Consider the following 20,540-nt stretch of genomic DNA (forward strand, 5'->3'; position numbering starts at 1 on the left):
GCTAATAAGTATGTTTTCTCTACCTCCATGCATGAGTCAGAGCATAAAATCTACAATAAGTATTGGGCTGTCCGAAACTGTGTACAATTTTTGAAATTTTCCCTGTTCTTGACCTAATACCTTACATTCCTCCTTATAAACCTGGCCCTAAATTTATATCCTCAGTGAATTCTATTTATTTATCCCAGTTATATTAGTATTGATGTCATTTTTCACTTAGCACTTTTTACATGTGTTAATTTTAACTTGGAGCACAATGAATTATTACTGTTTTATGTCTGTCTGTCATACTAACATGGATACTCCCTTGAGGGCAGGAGATCTTTCTTGTTTATTTTTGTATCTTCAAGACCCTGATACAAAGTAATGCTTAATAAATAAACATAAATAATGCACACGTGAATAAGACTTTCTGCAGAGACCTTTATACATACAGAACATTTCTTGATTTTTATTTTGTTAAAAATGTTTAGTAGTGTATAATTGCTGAATTTTATGTAATTTTTTTGCATTCCTCAGATACGTTAAAATGGTGAGTTATGCTATTTTACTTTCTTACGTTAAAGCAAAAGTACATTTTTTGCATAGACTCCAATCATGATATATTATCTTTTTATATATTTCTAGGTTTGGTTTGTTGACCTTTTGTTTAGAACTTTTGCATTTTTTTAATATAAGTGAGGTATCCTTTTCCTCATGTTTTCCACATGGTCACTGTTAGGTTTTAGAATCGTGGCTACTCTGTCAAAATATGAATTTTAAGTGGAGATTATGAAATAGAAATATCTTCTCTCTGTTCACATCTGGCACTACAGGAACCACACTTGATTTAGGATGACTTGAGAGAAGGGATCTGGCTGTGCTTCTTGGGAGTTTCACTATTAACATCACAAACAGTCTTGGCGGGGGTGGGGTGTGGTAGTAAAAAGTAACTAATAAAAAACAAATCACACACTTAGGACTAACTGGCAAAGAGGCATATGCCCTGTATCAAGACCAGGTAATAAAAGATGCTTGATAAGTTGCAAGCCAGAAAGTCTTCTGTGGCAAAAGCAAATCTGCTACAGACCTACTTGAAGTAAGATTCTTACTGGATTTAGAAAAATTGGTTCAATTACACACTAAAGAGTAAAAATAAAAATGATAGTGATTAATACCAACTAGGATTTCTTGAACTTTTAAATCAAATATATTACTTCATATGTTCAGAGATAATATGAATATGTGACAGGCCATGGAGATACTATCTGGTATCTGGTATCTGGTAACAGAGGTAGGCAGTTGTAAACAACCTTTCCTCTGCCTTCAGGAAATAGGAAATGCTCTATTTGGTGTGATTGACCGAGGGCACAACTTCTCTATGTTTACCTGCTGTTTGCGGCAGCAGTGGGAGCACCGACTTGTCCCCCCTGCAGCCGAGCAGCTCCCCTACCAGAACATGACCCCATCCTGCCTGAAAGCTCCCTGCTCGCCTGGATTCCTGCTGGTACTCTACACACTCTACACAGTTTGGCTCTGGGCTGTGCTGGCTGTGTTTGGAAACCTCCTGGTGCTGATTTCCATCCTGCATTTCAAACCAAGGTTCTCCTCGCCTCTCTGGCCTCTGCTGACTTCCGGGTGGGGGTGACCGTCAGGTCCATGCAAGAGCTGCTGTTACTTCGGGCCAAGTTTCTGTCCCTTCCACACGTGCTGCGTTGTGGCATTTGGTTACTCTTCTCTTTTCCACTTCTCCATCAACAGGTGCATAGCTTTCTGGTCAATCCTAGCAAGTTCACGGTGTGTGGGTCGGGGATGTGCGTCAGTGTCCTGGACCCTGCCCCTTGTCTGCAGTGGGGCTGTGTGCTACACAGGTGTCTGCGATGATGAGCTGGATGGACTCTCTAGTGCCCTCAACTGTGTAGGAGGGTGTCAGACAGTTGTAAGTCAATTTTGGATTCTGATATATTTGCTGGGTTTTTTTCACACCTCGTTTGTTACGATGATTCTGTACAGTAGTATTTTTCTTGGGGCCAGAAAACAGGCTACAAAGATTGAAAACATTAGTAGTAAAGCGGAAGGCTCAGGGACATACAAAGCCAGAATGAGTAAGAGAGAGAGAGAGAAAAGCCACTAAAACCCTGGTATCACGGTGATAGCGTTTTTGATCTCGTAATTACCGTGTATCATTGACTCATTTATTGATTCTCTTGGGGGAGTCATAACACCTTCATACATTTATGAGATACTTTGCTGGCTCGGTTATTATCACTCTCCTGTAAATCCTTTGATTTATGCTTCACCTTACCCTTGGTTTAGGAGAGCAATAAAACACATTATAAGTGGCCAAGTATTAATAGACAGTTCATCAACCATAAGTTTGTTTTCTTAAGGAAGCAAAATTTCAAATTGAGGAATTTGTCACTATATTAAGAATTTCCTAATAACTGTGGCATGAACCACAGGCATGAAAATGATGCATTCACCTGGGGATGAGAAATGGGACCTCAACTTTAGTAGTACAACCTTTATGTTTTTAGGTGAAGTGAACATCTCTAAGCACTTGAAGGGGATATGTTTATTTAAAAATGGCTGACATAAGTCATATTTTCTAGTTTCCTCAAATCCGTGTGCTTCCTGACTTTAATTATTAATTATTTTCCTTTTTCAGGCATCCCTTTAGGCTTTTCTTTGGGTCACCTCAAAGATTGTATAGATCTGTGAAGTTTCACGGCTCCTGTCTTTCTGGACTCTATGTACTTGACTTCCATTTTAAGCAGCTTGTTTCTTGGAGTCCAATCTTTCTGTAGCTCTTGAAGTTCTCTAAGGCTGATTTCAGGCTCAGAACTGGATTAATATTTTATATTTTGGGGGATATTTTGTTGAATAACCATGAGCAGATGGTACAATTTCCACACCAGTGATTGTCCTATGTGATTGTTTTTTCACCTTCCCAAGTGTGTCGTTTCACCTTCCAGCCATTATGGAGGGCAATTTTCTGTTATTTTCTTTTCTATAAACACTATCCAAAGTGTGTACATTGTTGATGACAAAAATAACAATGCATTGCAAGTTATGGAGAAAGGATGGCCCACTCAAGAAGTGTTGGTGTGGCATACAGCTTTTTGGAAAAGTATTGTTAAGCATTCCTCATATCATAAACGAAAACAAAACTCATATTTCTACATGTTAAAAAACTAATAACTTCAGAATTTTTCAGTGGAAGAGTTATGACCAAAAACCTACTATAAATTCATGCACTCAATTTAATATTCTTTTCTAAATTCAAAAGAAACAAAGCCTAGGTAAAGAAAAACAAAAACATTAACTTGGAAACGTATTGGCAACATACATGGTCAAAGGAGGGTTAGTAGATTTAAAAATAGAAAGTCCTCTTACAAAATAGTAAAACAAAGATTAACACCTGACTAGACATATGAATAGGATTTCACAGAGAAAAATACACAATGCCTAATAAATACATGAAAATGTAAATTTAAAAATAATTTTTAAATGCTAATGAGAATGTGATGGAGTATCATATATCAAATTGGCAAATATTAGAAGTTTCAATAATACCCAGCATTAGAGCGTGGGAAATTGGACACCTGTACGAATAGAACATGCTCACATTACAACTTGGGAGAACAGAATTTATTATCTCTTTTTTGAGAGGAACTGAAAATTTAAAACACACTTGTCACTTGGTCCTGCAGCTCTTATTTTTAGTAATTAATTTAGGATTAGAGTCAGCCAAGGAAGCAAAGATGACAATAACATTCACTGTATAATTAATTTTTTAAAAATAAATTAACTTATTTTTTTTTCAGAAAAACAGTATTCATTATTTTTTTCACCACACCCAGTGCTCCATGCAATCCATGCCCTCCATAATACCCACCACCCAGTACCCCAACCTCCCACCCCCCCCGCCACTTCAAACCCCTCAGATTGTTTTTCGGAGTCCATAGTCTCTCTTGGTTCACCTCCCCTTCCAATTTCTCCCAACTCCATTCTCCTCTCTAATTTTTAACCCACTGAGCCACCCAGGCGCCCCTCCATTCTCCTCTCTAGTTTTTAATTATCAACTGCAAAAAGCCTACATCCATATGGGATATATTAAATAAATTATGTCCACCTCTGTAGTGGAGGGTTATGAAGTCATTAAAAAGCGCAAATGAGTTCTGTATAAATTGACATGGAAAGACAATCATAATGCTATTTTTTGATTAAAATCGAAACAAAACCCCAAAACCCAGACCCAAATTATACAACAGTATATGAAGTCTGGCCCCCATCTATGTATATTTCTACATGCTTTTACAAAGTCTAGCTTTTTATATAATGGACAGTGTGTGTGTATATGGGGGGTTTATTTTGTCATTTATCTTTATCATTTTAGTGTTGTGATGAAATTAGTGTACCATAATTGACATTAGTATTTCACAATCTCTGTTTTACTTGGGTACAGAGTTAGGTTTTTCTGTTTGGTTGTTTTAATTTAATGAGGATATTCTTTAAGTATATATCCCTAGTATATTTTGTCTTACCTAAGGAAACTAAATTGTAGCTGCATTGGTTTTTTTTAGGAACTACCTCTTAAAAGTAGTTAAAGTATCTTAAGAATTACATTTTAATGTCATTAAAATATTTTACATAAGGTTTTGAGTCGTACAACCTCGTAGGTCACCCTTTGTACCTTGTTCCTTGGGCCCTCCTGGTTTTGAGTGTAATTACAGGTCTGGAGGCAAGAAAAGGTGTTAGGGGAGGTGTTTTGTAAGGCAACAACTCCAGGGAAGGCCACTGTAGACTTCTTTAAAAAAAGGGAAACTGACCTCAGGCAGGAGTAGACCAGGTACCTCCTCTAACAGAAAGTTTGAGAGAATTACAAATTAGAGGGAATCAGTTTCATCAGGACCTGCTATATTTGATTTGGGTTTGTTTCTCAGAAACTCAGCCCTGTGGCTGTGGCAGATATGGGATTCTTTCAAGGCATTCAAGGAAGCTTTCAGGTCCTTCGTATGGGTCTTGAGCAGGAATTTATTTTTTTTAAGATTTTATTTATTTGAGAGAGAGAGAGAGACAGAGTGAGAGAGCATGAGAGGGGAGGTCAGAGGGAGAAGCGGACTCCCCATGGAGCTGGGAGCCTGATGTGGGACTTGATCCCAGGACACCAGGATCATGACCTGAGCCAAAGGCAGTCGCCTAACCAACTGAGCCACCCAGGCGCCCCTTGAGCAGGAATTTAAAGGCTCTCAAGCTCATCATTTTTGTATTTTAACTAAAATGCTGTATGGAAGCATATCCTTCATCACCAGAGCCTTGTCTTCAGTCAGAATTTGAATACAGTATCTACAGATAATAATTGGAGTAAATGTATTGCCACTACAGGCTGTGAGCTATCAACTCCCCCTCTACCATGGAAATGGTGTCATAAATGCACCACACAGAGTTATATCTAATAAGCAATTCTAGGAAACCCACAACCTATTCAGAGAACTCATCTCAAGACTCAATGCCTCAATAGTTCTTTTATTATTAATCTGTCTTTATTTCTGAAAGTACTATTGTTGTGAGTTTTACATTGTCTGATATTCATATAGCCACAACAGCATTCTTGTGCTTATTATTTGAATAGTATCTATTTTTCTATCCCCTTTTCCTTCAGACTGTGTCGTTATACTTACAGTGTGTCTCCTGTAGGCAAAAATAGTTGAGATTTGCTTTTTTCCATGCAGCCTGACAATTTCTGTCTATTAACTGGAGAGTTAAATCCACTGACATGCCATGTAAATTTTATATACTTAGTTCTATTATCTTGATATTTGTTTCTCATTTGTTCCTTTTATATTTTGTTTCTCTGTTACTCCTTTCATGCCTTAGTTTTTGCTAAAATAACACATTTAGTTACCATTATTTTCTTATATTTGCTTTTATGGAGAGATATAATATTCAATACTATTAGGATGTCCAATCCTTAAATGTTACCAGGAAAATATAGCAATCCTAAATATGTATAGAGTTAATGGCAAAGCATCTACACCCATAAACCACAAATGACAAAACTAAAAGGGGAAATGAGTTACTTCACTGTCCTGATCAGGCATTTCAGTACTTCTCTCTCTAATTTGTATAGATTCAACTTTATACCAGTAAAAACCCACAGGGGTTTTTTTTTTTTCCCCCTAGAAACTGACAAGGTGAATCTCAAATTTATATGAAACATAAAGACAAACAGAATAACCAAAGAAACTTTGGAAAGAACAGCAGAGTGGAACACACAACATAACCTGAATTTAATACTCACTATAGAGTGCCTGGGTTGCCTCAGTCATATACCCAGCTGCCTTTGGCTCAGTTCACCTCAGGGTCCTAGGATCAAACCCTACCAAGCTGGGAGCCTGCTTCTGTCCCTCCCTTTGCCTCTACCCCTGCTCCTGCTTTCTCTCTCTCTCAAATAAATAAAATCTTAAAAAAAAAATACTTACTATCATGTTTCAGTTAAGACAATAAAGTATTGACCTCAACATAGAACAATATAGGAAATACAGATCAAAAAACTATAAGAGAGTCCAGAAATAGGTCCACTTGTACAAGGTTAATTGGTTTGTTTGGTTTTTTAAAAGATTTTATTTATTTATTTGACAGAGAGAGAGAGCTCAAGCACAGGCCAGGAGAGAGGGAGGGGTAGGCAGAAGGAGATGAGGTACTTGATCCCAGGACACTGGGATCATGACCTGAGCCAAAGGCAGTTGCTTAAGAGATGGGCCCACCCAGGCACCCTCGTTAATTGGTTTTTGACAAAAGAACAAACGTCATTCACTGGAAAAAGAATAGTCACTTCAAGAAATGCAGCTGGAATTGCTAAATATCCATATACTCCTACCATTGCTACTGAACCTCGAATGATAACAATAATAAAATTCCTCACAACATATTAAAAAAGTAAACATTAGTAAAATTTTAAGAATTTTGGAGGGAACATAGAAAAAAATACTTGTGACATTAAGGTAGGCAACAGCTTCTTAGACAAGAAACGAAGTTGCCAACAACAACAAAAAAAACAGTTGAATTTCATCAAAATTAAAATCTTTTATTCATCAAAAACAACTCTCAAGAAATTAAAAAGTCCAATGTTCATAATATATATTTAGAAAGGACTTGTACCCAGTCAACTAAGTAATTAGAAAACTTAAAACCCAGTTAAAAATGGGCAAAAATGTTAATGAAGAATTCACCAAAGTGGATACATTAATAGCCAATAATAACATGAACAGATTCATCAATTATACCTCAATATGAAAAGGCTGATTTTAAAAAGTGACCAGAATTCATTTATTAGAAAAATTCACTTATTAGAAAAATCTAATTCATTTATTAGAAAAAGATCTGTTCTAGAGAGCTAAGAGGAAAAAGAAATTTGTCAATGTTGAAATCTAAAGTATAAGATAGGAATATCCATGTTCCAAAATTTTTTTTCATATTATTTCTTTAATATCTTCCAAACAGTCCATTTAGAAACAAACTACCGAACAAATATATAAAACCAAAAAAATCTTAGCAGGAACATGCTTTTTAGGTGTCCATACACTTCCTTTGTGTATTTTCACAAGGAAAACACTAGATTTCCACACCCCTATTTTCTCAAATTAGAATTATTAAAACTCAACCTGAGACATCCTAGACTTTAATAAATGATTCTGCATTTAATTTCTGTAATACAGACCAATAATGGAAAGAATAAAGAGCTTATATGAAAGCTTTAGGGACAAACAAGAATTATAAATAAATGGTTCTTACAAAAATGAAAATGTAATCTCCAATAATCAGTGAGAATGAACGATATGGTTTCAAATTCTAAACAAAGGTTTTTTAAGGACAGGCCCTATTTCCATTCCCTTTTCATGAAAAAGTCAGATGTCACTGGAATTTAGGAGGGTATAAATTTCTATTTAGCATAAAGAGGATCATTATTTAGATTTTTTTCCTTTCCACACCTTGCACTATGGGGATTCAATCTTAAGGGCTCTGGGTATTTGGAATTATTTGGCTACTTTCCTGAGGGGACAGAGTCATTTGAACATTAATATAGATCTGGTAAGCTGGGGGTAAGTGGCATTCGTGCCTGCATCATGGCACAGCTCTTTGTTCACCAACGTGTCTCGGATATGAACTAGTAGGTGATACAGAGAAACTATGTTTTTAATTCAAATAGCATCTTATGTGATGATGAAAATTAACTGCTTATTCATTAGGAAGTGAAATATCTTATGAGATGAGGAAATGAATCACTTTTTAAACATGAAAATAAGGATTTGTATTTACAAAGAAATGGGGAAGAATGTACTGGCAATTACTGACATATTGTACATATCTTTTTTTTTTTTTTTTTTTTTTAAGAATCTTTGAAAACTGCAAGGACGTCTTAGCTGGGGAAGACAACCATTTTTCTGGGTCTCAAAACCGATTATCATGAGCAGTGATTTTCTCCCTCCTGCGACTGCGCAAATGTGCTTTGAGAACCTGAATGGATCCTGCGTCAAAACTCCCTACTCACCAGGCCCCCGCGTGATTCTCTATGCAGTGTTTGGCTTTGGAGTTGTGCTGACTGTATTTGGAAACATCTTGGTGATGATTTCAATCCTTCATTTCCAACAGCTGCACACCCCTACGAACTTTCTGATAGCGTCTCTGGCCTGCGCTGACTTCCTGGTGGGGGTGACCGTCATGCCCTTCAGCACGGTGAGGTCTGTGGAGAGCTGCTGGTACTTCGGGGACAGTTACTGTAAATTTCACTCTTGTTTCGAAGGGTCCTTCTGCTATGCTTCTATCTACCACTTGGGTTTTATTTCCCTCGATAGATACATTGCTGTCACTGACCCTCTGGTCTATCCAACCAGGTTCACAGCGTCTCTGTCTGGCCTATGTATTGCCTTTTCCTGGCTCCTTTCTATTATTTATAGTCTTTCCCTTATTGGCACGGGTGCCAATGAAGCTGGGCTGCAAGATCTGGTAAGTGCTCTCACTTGTGTGGGAGGTTGCCAAATCGCAGTGAATCAAAGGTGGGTATTGGTGAATTTTCTATTATTTTTCATACCCACGCTTGTGATGATAATTGTCTACTCCAAGATTTTCCTCATCGCTCAAAAACAGGCTAGAAGAATTGAAAGTATGAGCAGTAGGACTGTGAGATCGGCAGACAGCTACAGAGACAGAGTAGCCAAGAGGGAGAAGAAAGCAGCAAAAACCCTGGGAATTGCAGTGCTAGCTTTCCTGATTTCATGGTTGCCCTACTTCATTGATTCAATCATTGATGCCTTCCTGGGTTTCATCACACCCACATATATCTATGAAATACTGGTTTGGATTGCTTACTATAACTCAGCAATGAACCCCTTGATTTATGCTTTCTTTTATCCTTGGTTTCGAAAAGCCATCAGACTAATTGTCACTGGCAAGGTCTTGAGAGAGAATTCCTCAACGATCAATTTATTTTCTGAGTAAGTGTAGGTTTTAGATTGAAAATAGACTCGCAACGAGCATGGCATTGGGAAGAAAAAAAATAATCATAATTGTGCAAGACTTTTTTTTTTAAGATTTTTATGTATTTGAGAGAGAGTGAAAGTGAGATGACAGAGGGAAGAAAAAGAAGCAGACTCGACGCTGAGCAGGGAGCCTGATGCAGGACTCAATCCCAAAACACTGAGATCATGACCTGAAGCAAAGGCCAACCCTTAGCCGACTGAGCCACTCAGCACCCCCTTGTGCAAGATCTTCTAATGTAGAATAATTGAATTATGCTTTGATCCAGACACTTAAATTCAGGTTCAGAGTTCTTTGATAAATGCAACATTAAAACCCATTTGTGAAGGAAATGGCATGGCCTTGGAGCCAGAAATACCCGGACTACAGTACCAACTTTGCCATTTAAAGCAGCTTAGTTTACACTGAGCTCTACTGTATTTCTCTGCTGAGTAATCATTCCCTTGTGGTATTTTTCAGAAAGATTAGGACAATATATATAAAAAGCCTAGTATAGTTTTGTTATTCTAAATCCTGCCTTTTGTTACTTTATATGATCAATTCCTGACTATATATTCTCTTTGTCCTTTTGCAATATATTTTTTTAAAGATTTTATTCATTTATTTGACAGAGAGAAATCACAAGTAGGCAGGAGGCAGGCAGAGAGAGAGAAGGAAGCAAGCTCCCTGCCATGCAGAAAGCCCGATACGGGGCTCGATCCCAGGACCCAAGCTGAAGGCAGAGGCTTAACCCACTGAGCCACCCAGGTGCCCCGCAATATTTTTTTAATAAAGTTCAAATACAGCTAAGAAATACTTACAGAGGTGGTAACTCTTTGCTCTGACAGGGTAAAGGAACGAGTCCGCACTATCTGGCATTCAGATCTGTGAGTCTAAAAATGTGATTTCAGAGTCAGAAAAAATCAATCAAGAGAAACATCTCCTAACTCAATATCATTATTTGCAATGGGAAAGATAGTTGGCACCATAGAAAAACATTTATTCAGTAAGCTTCTCCCTGTTAAGTCTGCTTATAGAATTACATTAGGATTCAGAAATTTTACCAGTTACTGTATGTTTTAAGAAAGGATTTTAAGATTGTCATTGATCGTGCTACTTTATTTTAAAATTCATTTCTTTTTTTTAGTCACATAATTGAGCTTTGTTCCACAAAATACTTATAGGGGCTTTCCAGGATATACGTGAAAATGTAAGTTAAAAACGTGTCCAAAAGAAGAAAGAAAACTGAAATGTAAGGCATAAAAAGCCAAGACAGAACCTGCAAAATGCACTTCATATGACCCACAAACTTGATTCAAAGGTGAAAAAGGGAAACTGAGCTAGTTATGCAATTCACAGTGGATCAAGCAACCCCAGCCAGTTAAGTCTTTTCTTGGTACTAACACTGAAGGGGGGCTGAATGTCTCAAACACGATGTGAATAAATCACGGATTCTGCTCTAGCCCCAGTTTTATTGCAATCACACACCGAGATTTTAAAACCAGGTGTCGAATCTTTGGATCAGGAGTGAATGTCTATCACAATAATCTTGCACTATTTTTTCAAATTTCTAGCTTGATGTCAATCAACATTGTCCTCTAGCACATCGTTTCTATTAATACACAAATGGTATGATGCAGTAAACCTTTCTTGAAATAGCGTGTTATTTCTGATTATACTGTGCTTGCGAGACACGCTCTTGTCTTTATTGGATTTTATGGATGATTAAAGGCACCCTAGAATGTTCAGTATTGTTTTACCTACAACTCTTTAGTACCAACACTATATATCATCAATTTCTTTTGATTCCAGTGGTTTCAATATAGCAACTGGCTCTCCTGTTCTGCAAGCCATAGAATCATTACACTGCTTCATTTAATTAATTAAATTTTTTTAAGATTTTATTTATTTGAGAGAAACAGAGCATAAGCTGGGGGGTGGGGGGCAGGCAGGGCAGGGAGATGGAGAGGGAGAGGAGAGGGAGAAGCAGACACCCCACTGAGCTGGGAGCCCAGTGTGGGACTCGATCCCAGGACTCTGAGATCATGACCTGAGCCAGCCCCTTAACTGACTGATGTACCCAAGCACCCCGGTGTCATTTTAAAGATAAAGAAGCTAAAATCAAAGTGTTTGAGAGATCTGGGGAATAGCATAAAGCATCTGGATTCAAATAAATACTTTCAATGTCTACTTTAATACATTTACACTGTTTTTTTTTTAAAGATTTTATTTATTTACTTGAGAGAGAGAGAGAGAAAGAGAGAGAGAGAGCATGAGAAGGGAGAGGATTGGAGGGAGAAGCGGACTCCTCGGTGAGCAAGGAGCTCAATGTGGGACTCAATCCCAGGACCCCAGGATCATGACCTGAGCCGAAGGCAGTCACTTAACCAACTGAGCCACCCAGGTGCCCTGTATTTCTTTTTTCAGTAGCCTTTCAAAAGTGGACAAACCATTTAATGTTTACCATTAATTCCCTAGACCAACAAACTATTGTAATTTTATATGTGTGTGAAACCCCCACCTTAAAGAAACTAGTTCCTTTCCCCATTATTCTTTTCTGTGACCTATTCTGGTTGTGTGAGGCCTCTGCTACTGGCCTGTGTTTCCATGAACACGTACTGAGTGCTTCTGGTATGCAGTACGTGGGCTCTGGGACTGGGTGGATATAATGAGAAAGCCCATTTCAACCTAATAATGATTCATCTAGGTCAGGGCACCCTTATTCTGTGCATGAGACCCCTTCCCTGCCCTACCTCCCTTCATCTCTGCAATGACCCCGTAAGAGGGAAAATATGACTCCTGTTTCGTTACTGAGGAGCCTGAAGCATTAAGAAGGTGAGTCACATGCCAAGGTGGCATATTTGTTAAACACTAGAACATGACCCATAGCCAGGCAGTCAGAGGGTAAACACAGCTGTCCCCCAACTATTCCTCCTTCACAGAGGAGAATGTGGCCAGCCTCTCTGCATCCAAGTCCTTGGGAGCGATTTGGAACACAAGTTTTTTATACCAATTTCTACCAAAGGAAAATAGGAGCATCATAAAGAAAAGGGTCAAGTTCTTTGGGGAGATGGGGACATTGGAGGAAGTAATTGATCTGCTATGATGTAACATTTTAAGATTTAATTTATTTATTTGAGAGAGAGAGAACATGTGTGGAGAGAGGAGCAGCAGCGGGAAAGGGAGAAGCAGACTCTCCACTGAGCAGGGAGACCGGCATGGGACTTGATTCCTGCACCCTGAGATTATGACCTGCGCTGAAGGCAGACGCTTAACCAGCTGAGTCACCCAGGCACTCCCTGGGTACAATTTCATCCATAGTTTTCTACTGATCTATACCTCTTCTTCTTCTTTTTTTTAAAGATTTTATTTATTTATTTGACAGAGAGGGAGAGGAGACACAAGTAGGGAGAGTAGGAGTGGGAGAAGCAGGCTCCCAGCTGAGCAGGGCACCTGATGTGGGAATCGATCCCAGGATTTTGGGATCATGACCTGAGCCGAAGGCAGACACTTAACCAACTGAGCCACCCAGGCACCCTCTATACTTCTTCATTGTGGAAATAGCATTTTGCTGTACATGGCTTTTTCCCGCTGAGGCTGAAGGGAGGGTTATTCAGGTATACTCTATCTTAACTACTAAGGCAGGATTGACCTACATACCATGCACAATCACAATCTTGTTTTATACTATGACTTCATTTGACTTCTTTGCATCTTTTCGCCACACAAATCACTCCATCTCACGTAAACATTATTGAGGTTGGAAATTTCATCTTCTTTTTTCAACAGTTGTCATTCATTCATTATTATGAATAACAATATGATCATGTTTGCCAATTTTATGCACCTTTAATAGCTCATGTATTTAACAGTACCTTGTAAAGTTTCTCTTTGTTTTTCCATGTGCAAAGATTAAAACAATAGAGATCGTACAAACATTTCTATATGTCCTGCTTTCTTAGGAACCACTATGTTCGATCTGTCTATGACATTACTTTCTGCTTTCTAATGATCTGTTGTGCATATTTGTTAATTAAAAAAAAAAAGCCTATGTTCCTAAGGAGAATGTCCCTCTCATTCATCTTTATGTCTCCAACTGGGCCTTACACTATACTTGGAAAGAATGGATCACCAATAAATCTTTATTGAAAAAATAGTATGTATTCCTTTAAATATAGAAATATTTTAATGAGTTTATATGGAATGTGCATGGTCTTATTAAGAAAAAAAATAGTCTTAGAGTTTCTCTTAAGCTCTGGTGGTAAGAATGGCTCTTGCCTCTTTAACAACCTTATATTAAGTGCATTTTGGGTTGTGTTTTTCTCAACTCTGATTTTTCAGTCAATTTGATCATATCTAATTTTTATTCCAGATTCCATATGGATCTCATAGTGCTTATCATTATCAATGCTGAGGATGCATATGTGTTAATTTGGCATATAGTGTGGCCTATCATGAGAAATAATTTTATTTGAACTGTTCCCTGAAAAGGGTCTCATTCTCTAACTCTAGTAGGGCGTTAGTCGTGGAATTCAAGGAAAAGAAAAATTCCCAAACCAGAGTGTATTTTTCCATATTCCCTTTACCACCCAGAACTTAGACTGTGAAGAACTGAAAGTTACCTTTAAAATAATCTAAATTAAGCCATCCTTTATTACATGCAGGCTGCGTCTTAGGTAACCTGCTCAAGGTCAGACAGCTGGCATCTCGTGAATCCCTGTAGAGGGCTGGCCGCACTCCAGCACCAGCCAGCTGTGCCCAGGGCCAGAACTGATGCTTCTCCTCTCCTCCAATACGTGGTCCCAGCACAACCTCTCCTTTCTGAAGTTTGCCTCAACTCTCCCCCGCCTTGGACCATGGCCTGCTCCTATATATACACACACATACACATTCAAGGTTTTCTATTAGCTTTGAAGAACTCTATAGGACTTCAGTTACAATCATAATATGAACTAGAATTAGAATTCTCGTTCAAGAATGAAAATCCATGAGAACTTTAAATAAATTTCTCCATTGTCTTCTAGGACAAGTACACTGAGGAGCAGTGTTTGGCCAGTATATGGCCATTCCTTAATTGAAGCTAACTAATTCCTTGTGGTCCCTGTTTAGGAGTTATTAAGATTTTATTTTTCTACTTGTCTGAATTTGTTGCCTTTTTTGTTGTTGTTGTTGTTCAGTTGTCCTCTTCGTACTTTCAGTTTGAAGCCTCAGACCTTTCTTCCACCCAGAAGAAAGGTCTTTTCGATCAATTTGATCCCATCTGATTTTCATCTTTCAAAAAAATTTTTTGGGATATTTCACTGGGACTTTAGGATTAAGGTACAGTGCTCAACTATCTTGGTAGGACTGATCTTCTGATGGCATGTGCCAACTCAACCATCCCAATTGTGAAAACACTGAAATGTTTTATACTGCTTGGTAAATATCTATTTCCCTGAAGCCCATACAATCCCCTATTTACTCTCCCTAGAAACTCCTCCCCACACTCCGAAGGCTCCTCATGATCCAGCAGCTAAAAGATCAATACAAAGCAAAGGAGGACATCTCCAGGCCTGGCTCTGCTTCTCAGAGTAGCATGCATTCTGACCCATCATGGCCTCCATCCTGCTATTTTTAGTGTTTTGAAAGATCAACCCTGAGTATTGAGCTAGAAATCAAGTGGTCACATTCTGAAGAACATTTTACCAATGATAAATTTAATTCTTTCATAAAAGCTTAAATAGGGGAAATTGAAGAATGTATTCAGAATTGCTGAGTGATTGTCATTTGCTTTCTAAGAAATGAATGAGATATCTCAAAATGTATGGTAGGGCAGTGGGAAGTAGTCTTCAAATTATTCAGAAAAAGCATGAAGGAATGGAACTGTAGTCATCGGATTCATCCTTTCTGTTGGTCTGTTTGGAAGCCGGGCTCATGGAATATGTCACTAGATTTGAAACAGTCTGAACTTGGTGCACTGCAAACTTAAAATGGCTTTACAATTTTATCTACTACAGTAGGAAAATGCTCAATTGACTCTCCCTTCCCCATCTTTTAAAGATTTTTATTTATTTTATTTGACAGACCACAAGTAGGCAGAGAGGCAGGCAGAGAGAGAGAGGAGGAAGCAGGCTCCCCACTGAGCAAAGAGCCCGATGCAGGGCTCGATCCCAGGACCCTGGGATCATGACCCGAGCCGAAGGCAGAGGCTTTAACACACTGAGCCACCCAGGTCCCCCTCCCTTCCCCATATTTTAATAACACAATAAGATCTAAGCAGATCTTATTGCTTTCCACTCAAATTTCCAATATATATAAGCCCATAATAAATTCTTCCTAATTCAGATTAAAGCTTTGTAATCACACCCAGTCAGGACTCTTGTCTTTCTGTGGGGTCCAGGCCCAAGCTCCCGGCCCTAGAGCGAGGAGGAGTAGAAATATGCTCTTGACTATTTCTTCCACTCTCCTTTCCTGCCTACGGGTCCACCTGGCCTCCAGAGACGAGCAGCAATGGAATAAGGAGAATAATACTAATAGGACAAAATTGTCCTCAGATCTGGTAGTGTCAGAGTCTTGGTGGACAATGCCCTGAAGGCACCAGGTGCCCTAGTGGAGGCTCTGTGATGAGGCACATGCATGACTCCTTCCATGGGGGAGCCTCCCCACTGTGGTCTCCTGATAGAGGTGAGCCATTCTAGTTGACCTTCCAATTCTTCCTCAGAGTCTGTCCATGAAAGGAAACCTTATAGACCTTTGTTCTGGGGTTCCTTCATCTGGGGAACCTCTCCATTGAAGAAGGTGCTGGTAAGATGCTTCAAACTGATTCCCTGTTTAGATCTGTTTATTCAGGAGTCTTGCTATTGCTGACCTTCCCTGTCTCCATGATGAGCAGGGGAAAGCAGAGTTGGAGGAAGATGGCTGGGAGGAGAAAGAGGCCAGAGTGAGGAGAAGCCTGTCCTGTCACCTATTCAGGAGACACCAACCCATTAGTTCTGTGTGGCCTAGAGGACCTTTGGAAGCCAGTCAGGTGTGGCCTCTCCTGTGGGTCTCCCATTTCAAGGCACACTGAGAGTTTGGGACACATCCACAGGAGGAGGATGTTGGGAAAAGTCCACTGGGCACTGACCACAAGACCAGGGAACTGGGGATGGGAATGTCTCCTGCAGGGATGCCCGAAAGACCCACATATGCACTGCAGAAGAGAGACAGTATTTGATGGCAACACAGGGGTCATGACATTAAGCAAAGGTTGTGAGGAGACTAAATTCAGTAGAAAACTATTGTGCTCCTTTCTTCTGTTCTCTACTGCTCCCTAGGGCATAGAGCAGAAAAGGAAGATGGAGTCAAGAATGAAAAATCAGATACGCCCCATCTCTAAAAACAGGATTTTTAAGTCCAGACTTGGTTAGCACTAGAAATGATGAGGTCAGGGATACTCAGTTAGATGTAGCTTATAGTTTTAAACATGAGTTTTAAAACAGAATTATTGAATTTTTAAGACTGAATTCAATAAAATTGAACTTTTTAAAAAAAATTTTCATCGTAACAGTATTCATTGTTTTTGCATCACACCCAGTGCTCCATGCAGTCCGTGTCCTCTCCAATACCCACCATCTGGTTCCCCCAACCTCCCACCCCCTGCCCCTTTAAACCCCTCAGATTGTTTTTCAGAGTCCATAGTCTCTCATGGTTCACCTCCCCTTCCAATTTCCCTCAACTCCCTTCTCCTCTCTAACTCCCCTTGTCCTCCATGCTATTTGTTATGCTCCACAAATAAATGAAACCATATGATAATTAACTCAATAAAATTGAACTTTTAACACTCAAGAGTGATTGTATAGCTATGTCTCAGATCTAATGGAAGAATGAAGAAGCAAGATTTGCTGGAGCACATTTAGAGACTGTGATTGGGGAAAAATTAATTTCATGTTGTTTCTCACCCCAAAGTTTTCCATAAGCAGTTAATGCACATTTCTAAGAGATACGTGTTAAATACAAATTAATTAGGCAGTGAATCAAAATGAGAACTGATTCAGTTATAAGTAACTTCACGCATTGCTTGGACTGTCAGTTACATATATTGATTGTATTATCAATGCCAACTGCTGTTCATTTATGGTTTAATACTCTGATTTGTGTTTGGTTAGCTTTAGCTTCTAATCGAAGAACAAAACATTTTTCTCCCTTTCCTCTCATTAACAAATGTCTGGGTTTGGGCACTGGAAGGACACAAGGATCATTAACGCATCTTTTTCCCTGATAATGAGAAATGTCTAACACTTTGAGTCACTGGAGAGATGGTTTACTTAATGAACTTTTATTTTTAGGAATGTCTGAGAAGTTCAAAACTTGCAAACTAATTGTCAAGTGCAGATAAGAGACTGAAAACTTTGGATGATGCAAGACAATCAAAAGTTTGCCTCCAAGTCCTGCCCTTGGTGCTAGAAAACATAACTCCTGAAAAACATGATTGCTGCTTAACCATGTTCTTTATCTGATGCAAATACTTTTGCTCAAGATATCCTTATAAGCATGATAGGAAGACTTATACATGTGCAAGAATTCTAGAGGCTTTAGGAGGAGTGTCCTGTTTACATGGCATCTAAGCTCTGGGCTAGTTGTTTTTTCTAGACTAACCTCAAATACGAATGTATAAAATAACCTAGATTCTGCTAATAGCATTCAAAGAATCAGCAAAAAAAAAAAAAAAAGAGAAAGAAAGAAAAGAAAAGAAAAAGAAACATTGCAAAATAACAAAATAATTCTTTTTCTTAGTAGACATTTCATATTGCTTTCTCTAGAAGCTTGATTCCTTGGGCATGTGTTTCCATTGGATCATGTTAGGTTTATTATCAGTCATTTTTACTTCACTTCTCTAATAAGCTTAGAGTTGACCAGATGCTGCCCAGGTTTGTTTTGAGGGTATAATAAAAGTCTTACTTGCTGAAAATAACACCTTTGCTATTAAAAATACTAATGGATCAAGATAATGGTTTCTAGAAATTTGGATCAGAAATCATAAAATTAGCTTAAAAATTGGAGGAACTAAACAATTTTTTTCCTTTAAGATTTTATTTATTTATTTGACAGACAGCGATCACAAGTAGGCAGAGAGGCAGGCAGGGTTGTGGGGGGGAGCAGACTCCCTGCTGAGTAGAGACCCGCTTGTAGGACTCAATCCCAGGACCCTGAGATCATGACTTGAGCTGAAGGCAGATGCTTAACTCACTGAGTCACCCAGGCACCCCAGAACTAAACAATTTAATGGATAAATTTTAACTCCGCCAACCAAGGACATGGTTAAAAAAGCAGCAACAGCACCAGGGACAACCTTTAGGTACTTTGCCATAATTTCATTTGAGTATGTTTTAATATCAAAAGTTGAAGGAGAATATAATCTAACAATAAAAGGACAGTCCTGTAAATTGAATAAACTTTCCATCATGAGACATGTGTCCCACTTTCCTTATTTTTCTCATTTTTTTTCTGACCAGTGAGAGGTTTGCCACAATCTAGTGCCGTTCCTAGACTGTCTCCAAACAAGATAATACCAAAATGCATAAATATTGAGAAATAACATTAGACACATATTTCCTTCTGTGTGGGTTCCCTGTACCTTTTAAAACCCGGCCTTTACCTGGTGACTGGGCAGAGAATGAGGCAGGCATCTTCCTTATTCCCCCTCGTGATATGATCGCATTCTCCCCCCACCCTCCTTAAAACCCTAAGGTTGTCGGATTGCATAAGCCCCGCCCTCCTGAGTACTGCCAAGCACAGACTCCAGGGGTCTCCTCTCTTCTTTCACGTGAATTTTACTCCCCAGCACTCCGTCACACTCCCCAGGACTACTCTCCAGATACACAGTACATAAAACATGAACACTTGCTCTATTAAATGCTTTAGAAATATTCATTCCTACCATCCTCAGAATAACTCCGTGAACAAGGTAATATTAGTATCCCCATTTCACAGCAGAGAATACTGAGACTTCAGGAGGCTGAGAAGTTCAGGAGAGTTGGATTCTCGCTGAGGCAGACTGGACCCAGAGTCCATGCCCTGGACCATGAGCCGAGCTACCTCCCGGATCCTGGGAATCCTCCACCCCAGCTCAGTCTCTCATTCACGGGGTATTAGCCTAGGACTTGTCATCTATAGGGTCAGTCTCTTATCTGAAACCCTTGAGAATCAGATTTTTTTAATTTGAAAAGGCCGATCCATTATAAATTTGGAATAGACATGTGAAGCACTTGTGATCAACACAATCCTTCTCTGCACCAAAGCATGAATATTCAGACAGAGTGGTAAGAAATAGACATGAAATGATGACCTCATGTCAGTGTTTGTCACCAAATTAATTAGACACAAACCTCCAGGGTTCTAGTTTTTGGAACGTCAGAATCTGGACTTCTACTAAAATCTGAAATCCCTCCAGTTGGTATATCTGATTAATGACTCCTGCCTTTCAGGGTCACTTGTTCTAGAAAACCAACTGCAAGTAGTTTCTCACTTCTCAAATGCTGGGATTCTTCATTGTCCTCCTCACCCAGCTTAAATGCCAGCACCAATGATTCTAATCACTTCTTAGACGTGAAGTTGAAGTTGGGAGAAAAATCATGTACTTGTTCTTATTATTTTTGTTAATGGTTACTCTACCCACCTATCTGTCATTTTTTATTATTGGTTATTATATGCTACTAAGTTCTAACCATAAATTGTTCATTTCCTTCCTTATCTTTACTTACAGCTCCATATGGTGAGTAATATTGCTTCCATATTTAGAGAGGAGTGATCTGAAGCCAGGAGAGGTTAGGTAAGTTTTCTAAGATCACATGGCCAGGATTTGTTCTCAGAGATTTCCGTTTCACAGCCCTGTGCAATGATTCTCTAGGTCTCTGCTTTCTTGTCATAGAAAATGGGCTCTCTTTGGCTTATGCCCAACACATTTACTGTCATTATTATTGCTTTTCAAGAAATGACATGAAGAACAGAAATAAAACCCAAATGGCACTTAGAAGAATAACAAAAGATCTCATCAAAGTAAGAGTGAAATTGATAATACAAGC

The 20,540-nt window shown here is 38.9% G+C and overlaps 1 protein-coding gene and 1 pseudogene across 1 annotated transcript; both read left to right on the plus strand.

The window, feature by feature from the left end:
• The first annotated feature begins 1,234 nt into the window (after positions 1–1,234).
• LOC101688792 lies at positions 1,235–2,368 on the plus strand (annotated as a pseudogene).
• Positions 2,369–8,448: 6,080 nt separating this feature from the next.
• LOC101671067 (trace amine-associated receptor 7a-like) lies at positions 8,449–9,480 on the plus strand. The gene has a single exon (XM_004740212.1). The coding sequence runs from the start codon at positions 8,449–8,451 to the stop codon at positions 9,478–9,480; it is 1,032 nt and encodes a 343-aa protein (XP_004740269.1).
• Positions 9,481–20,540: the final 11,060 nt, after the last annotated feature.

Source organism: Mustela putorius, unplaced genomic scaffold (genome assembly GCF_011764305.1).
Source record: "Mustela putorius furo isolate JIRA1106 unplaced genomic scaffold, ASM1176430v1.1 tig00003863_pilon_pilon_pilon, whole genome shotgun sequence".
NCBI classification, from domain to species: Eukaryota; Metazoa; Chordata; class Mammalia; order Carnivora; family Mustelidae; genus Mustela; species Mustela putorius.

Bases quoted from the DNA above. Each gene is read 5' to 3' on its own strand.
- LOC101671067 (XM_004740212.1), top strand. From the start codon at position 8,449: ATGAGCAGTGATTTTCTCCCTCCTGCGACTGCGCAAATGTGCTTTGAG.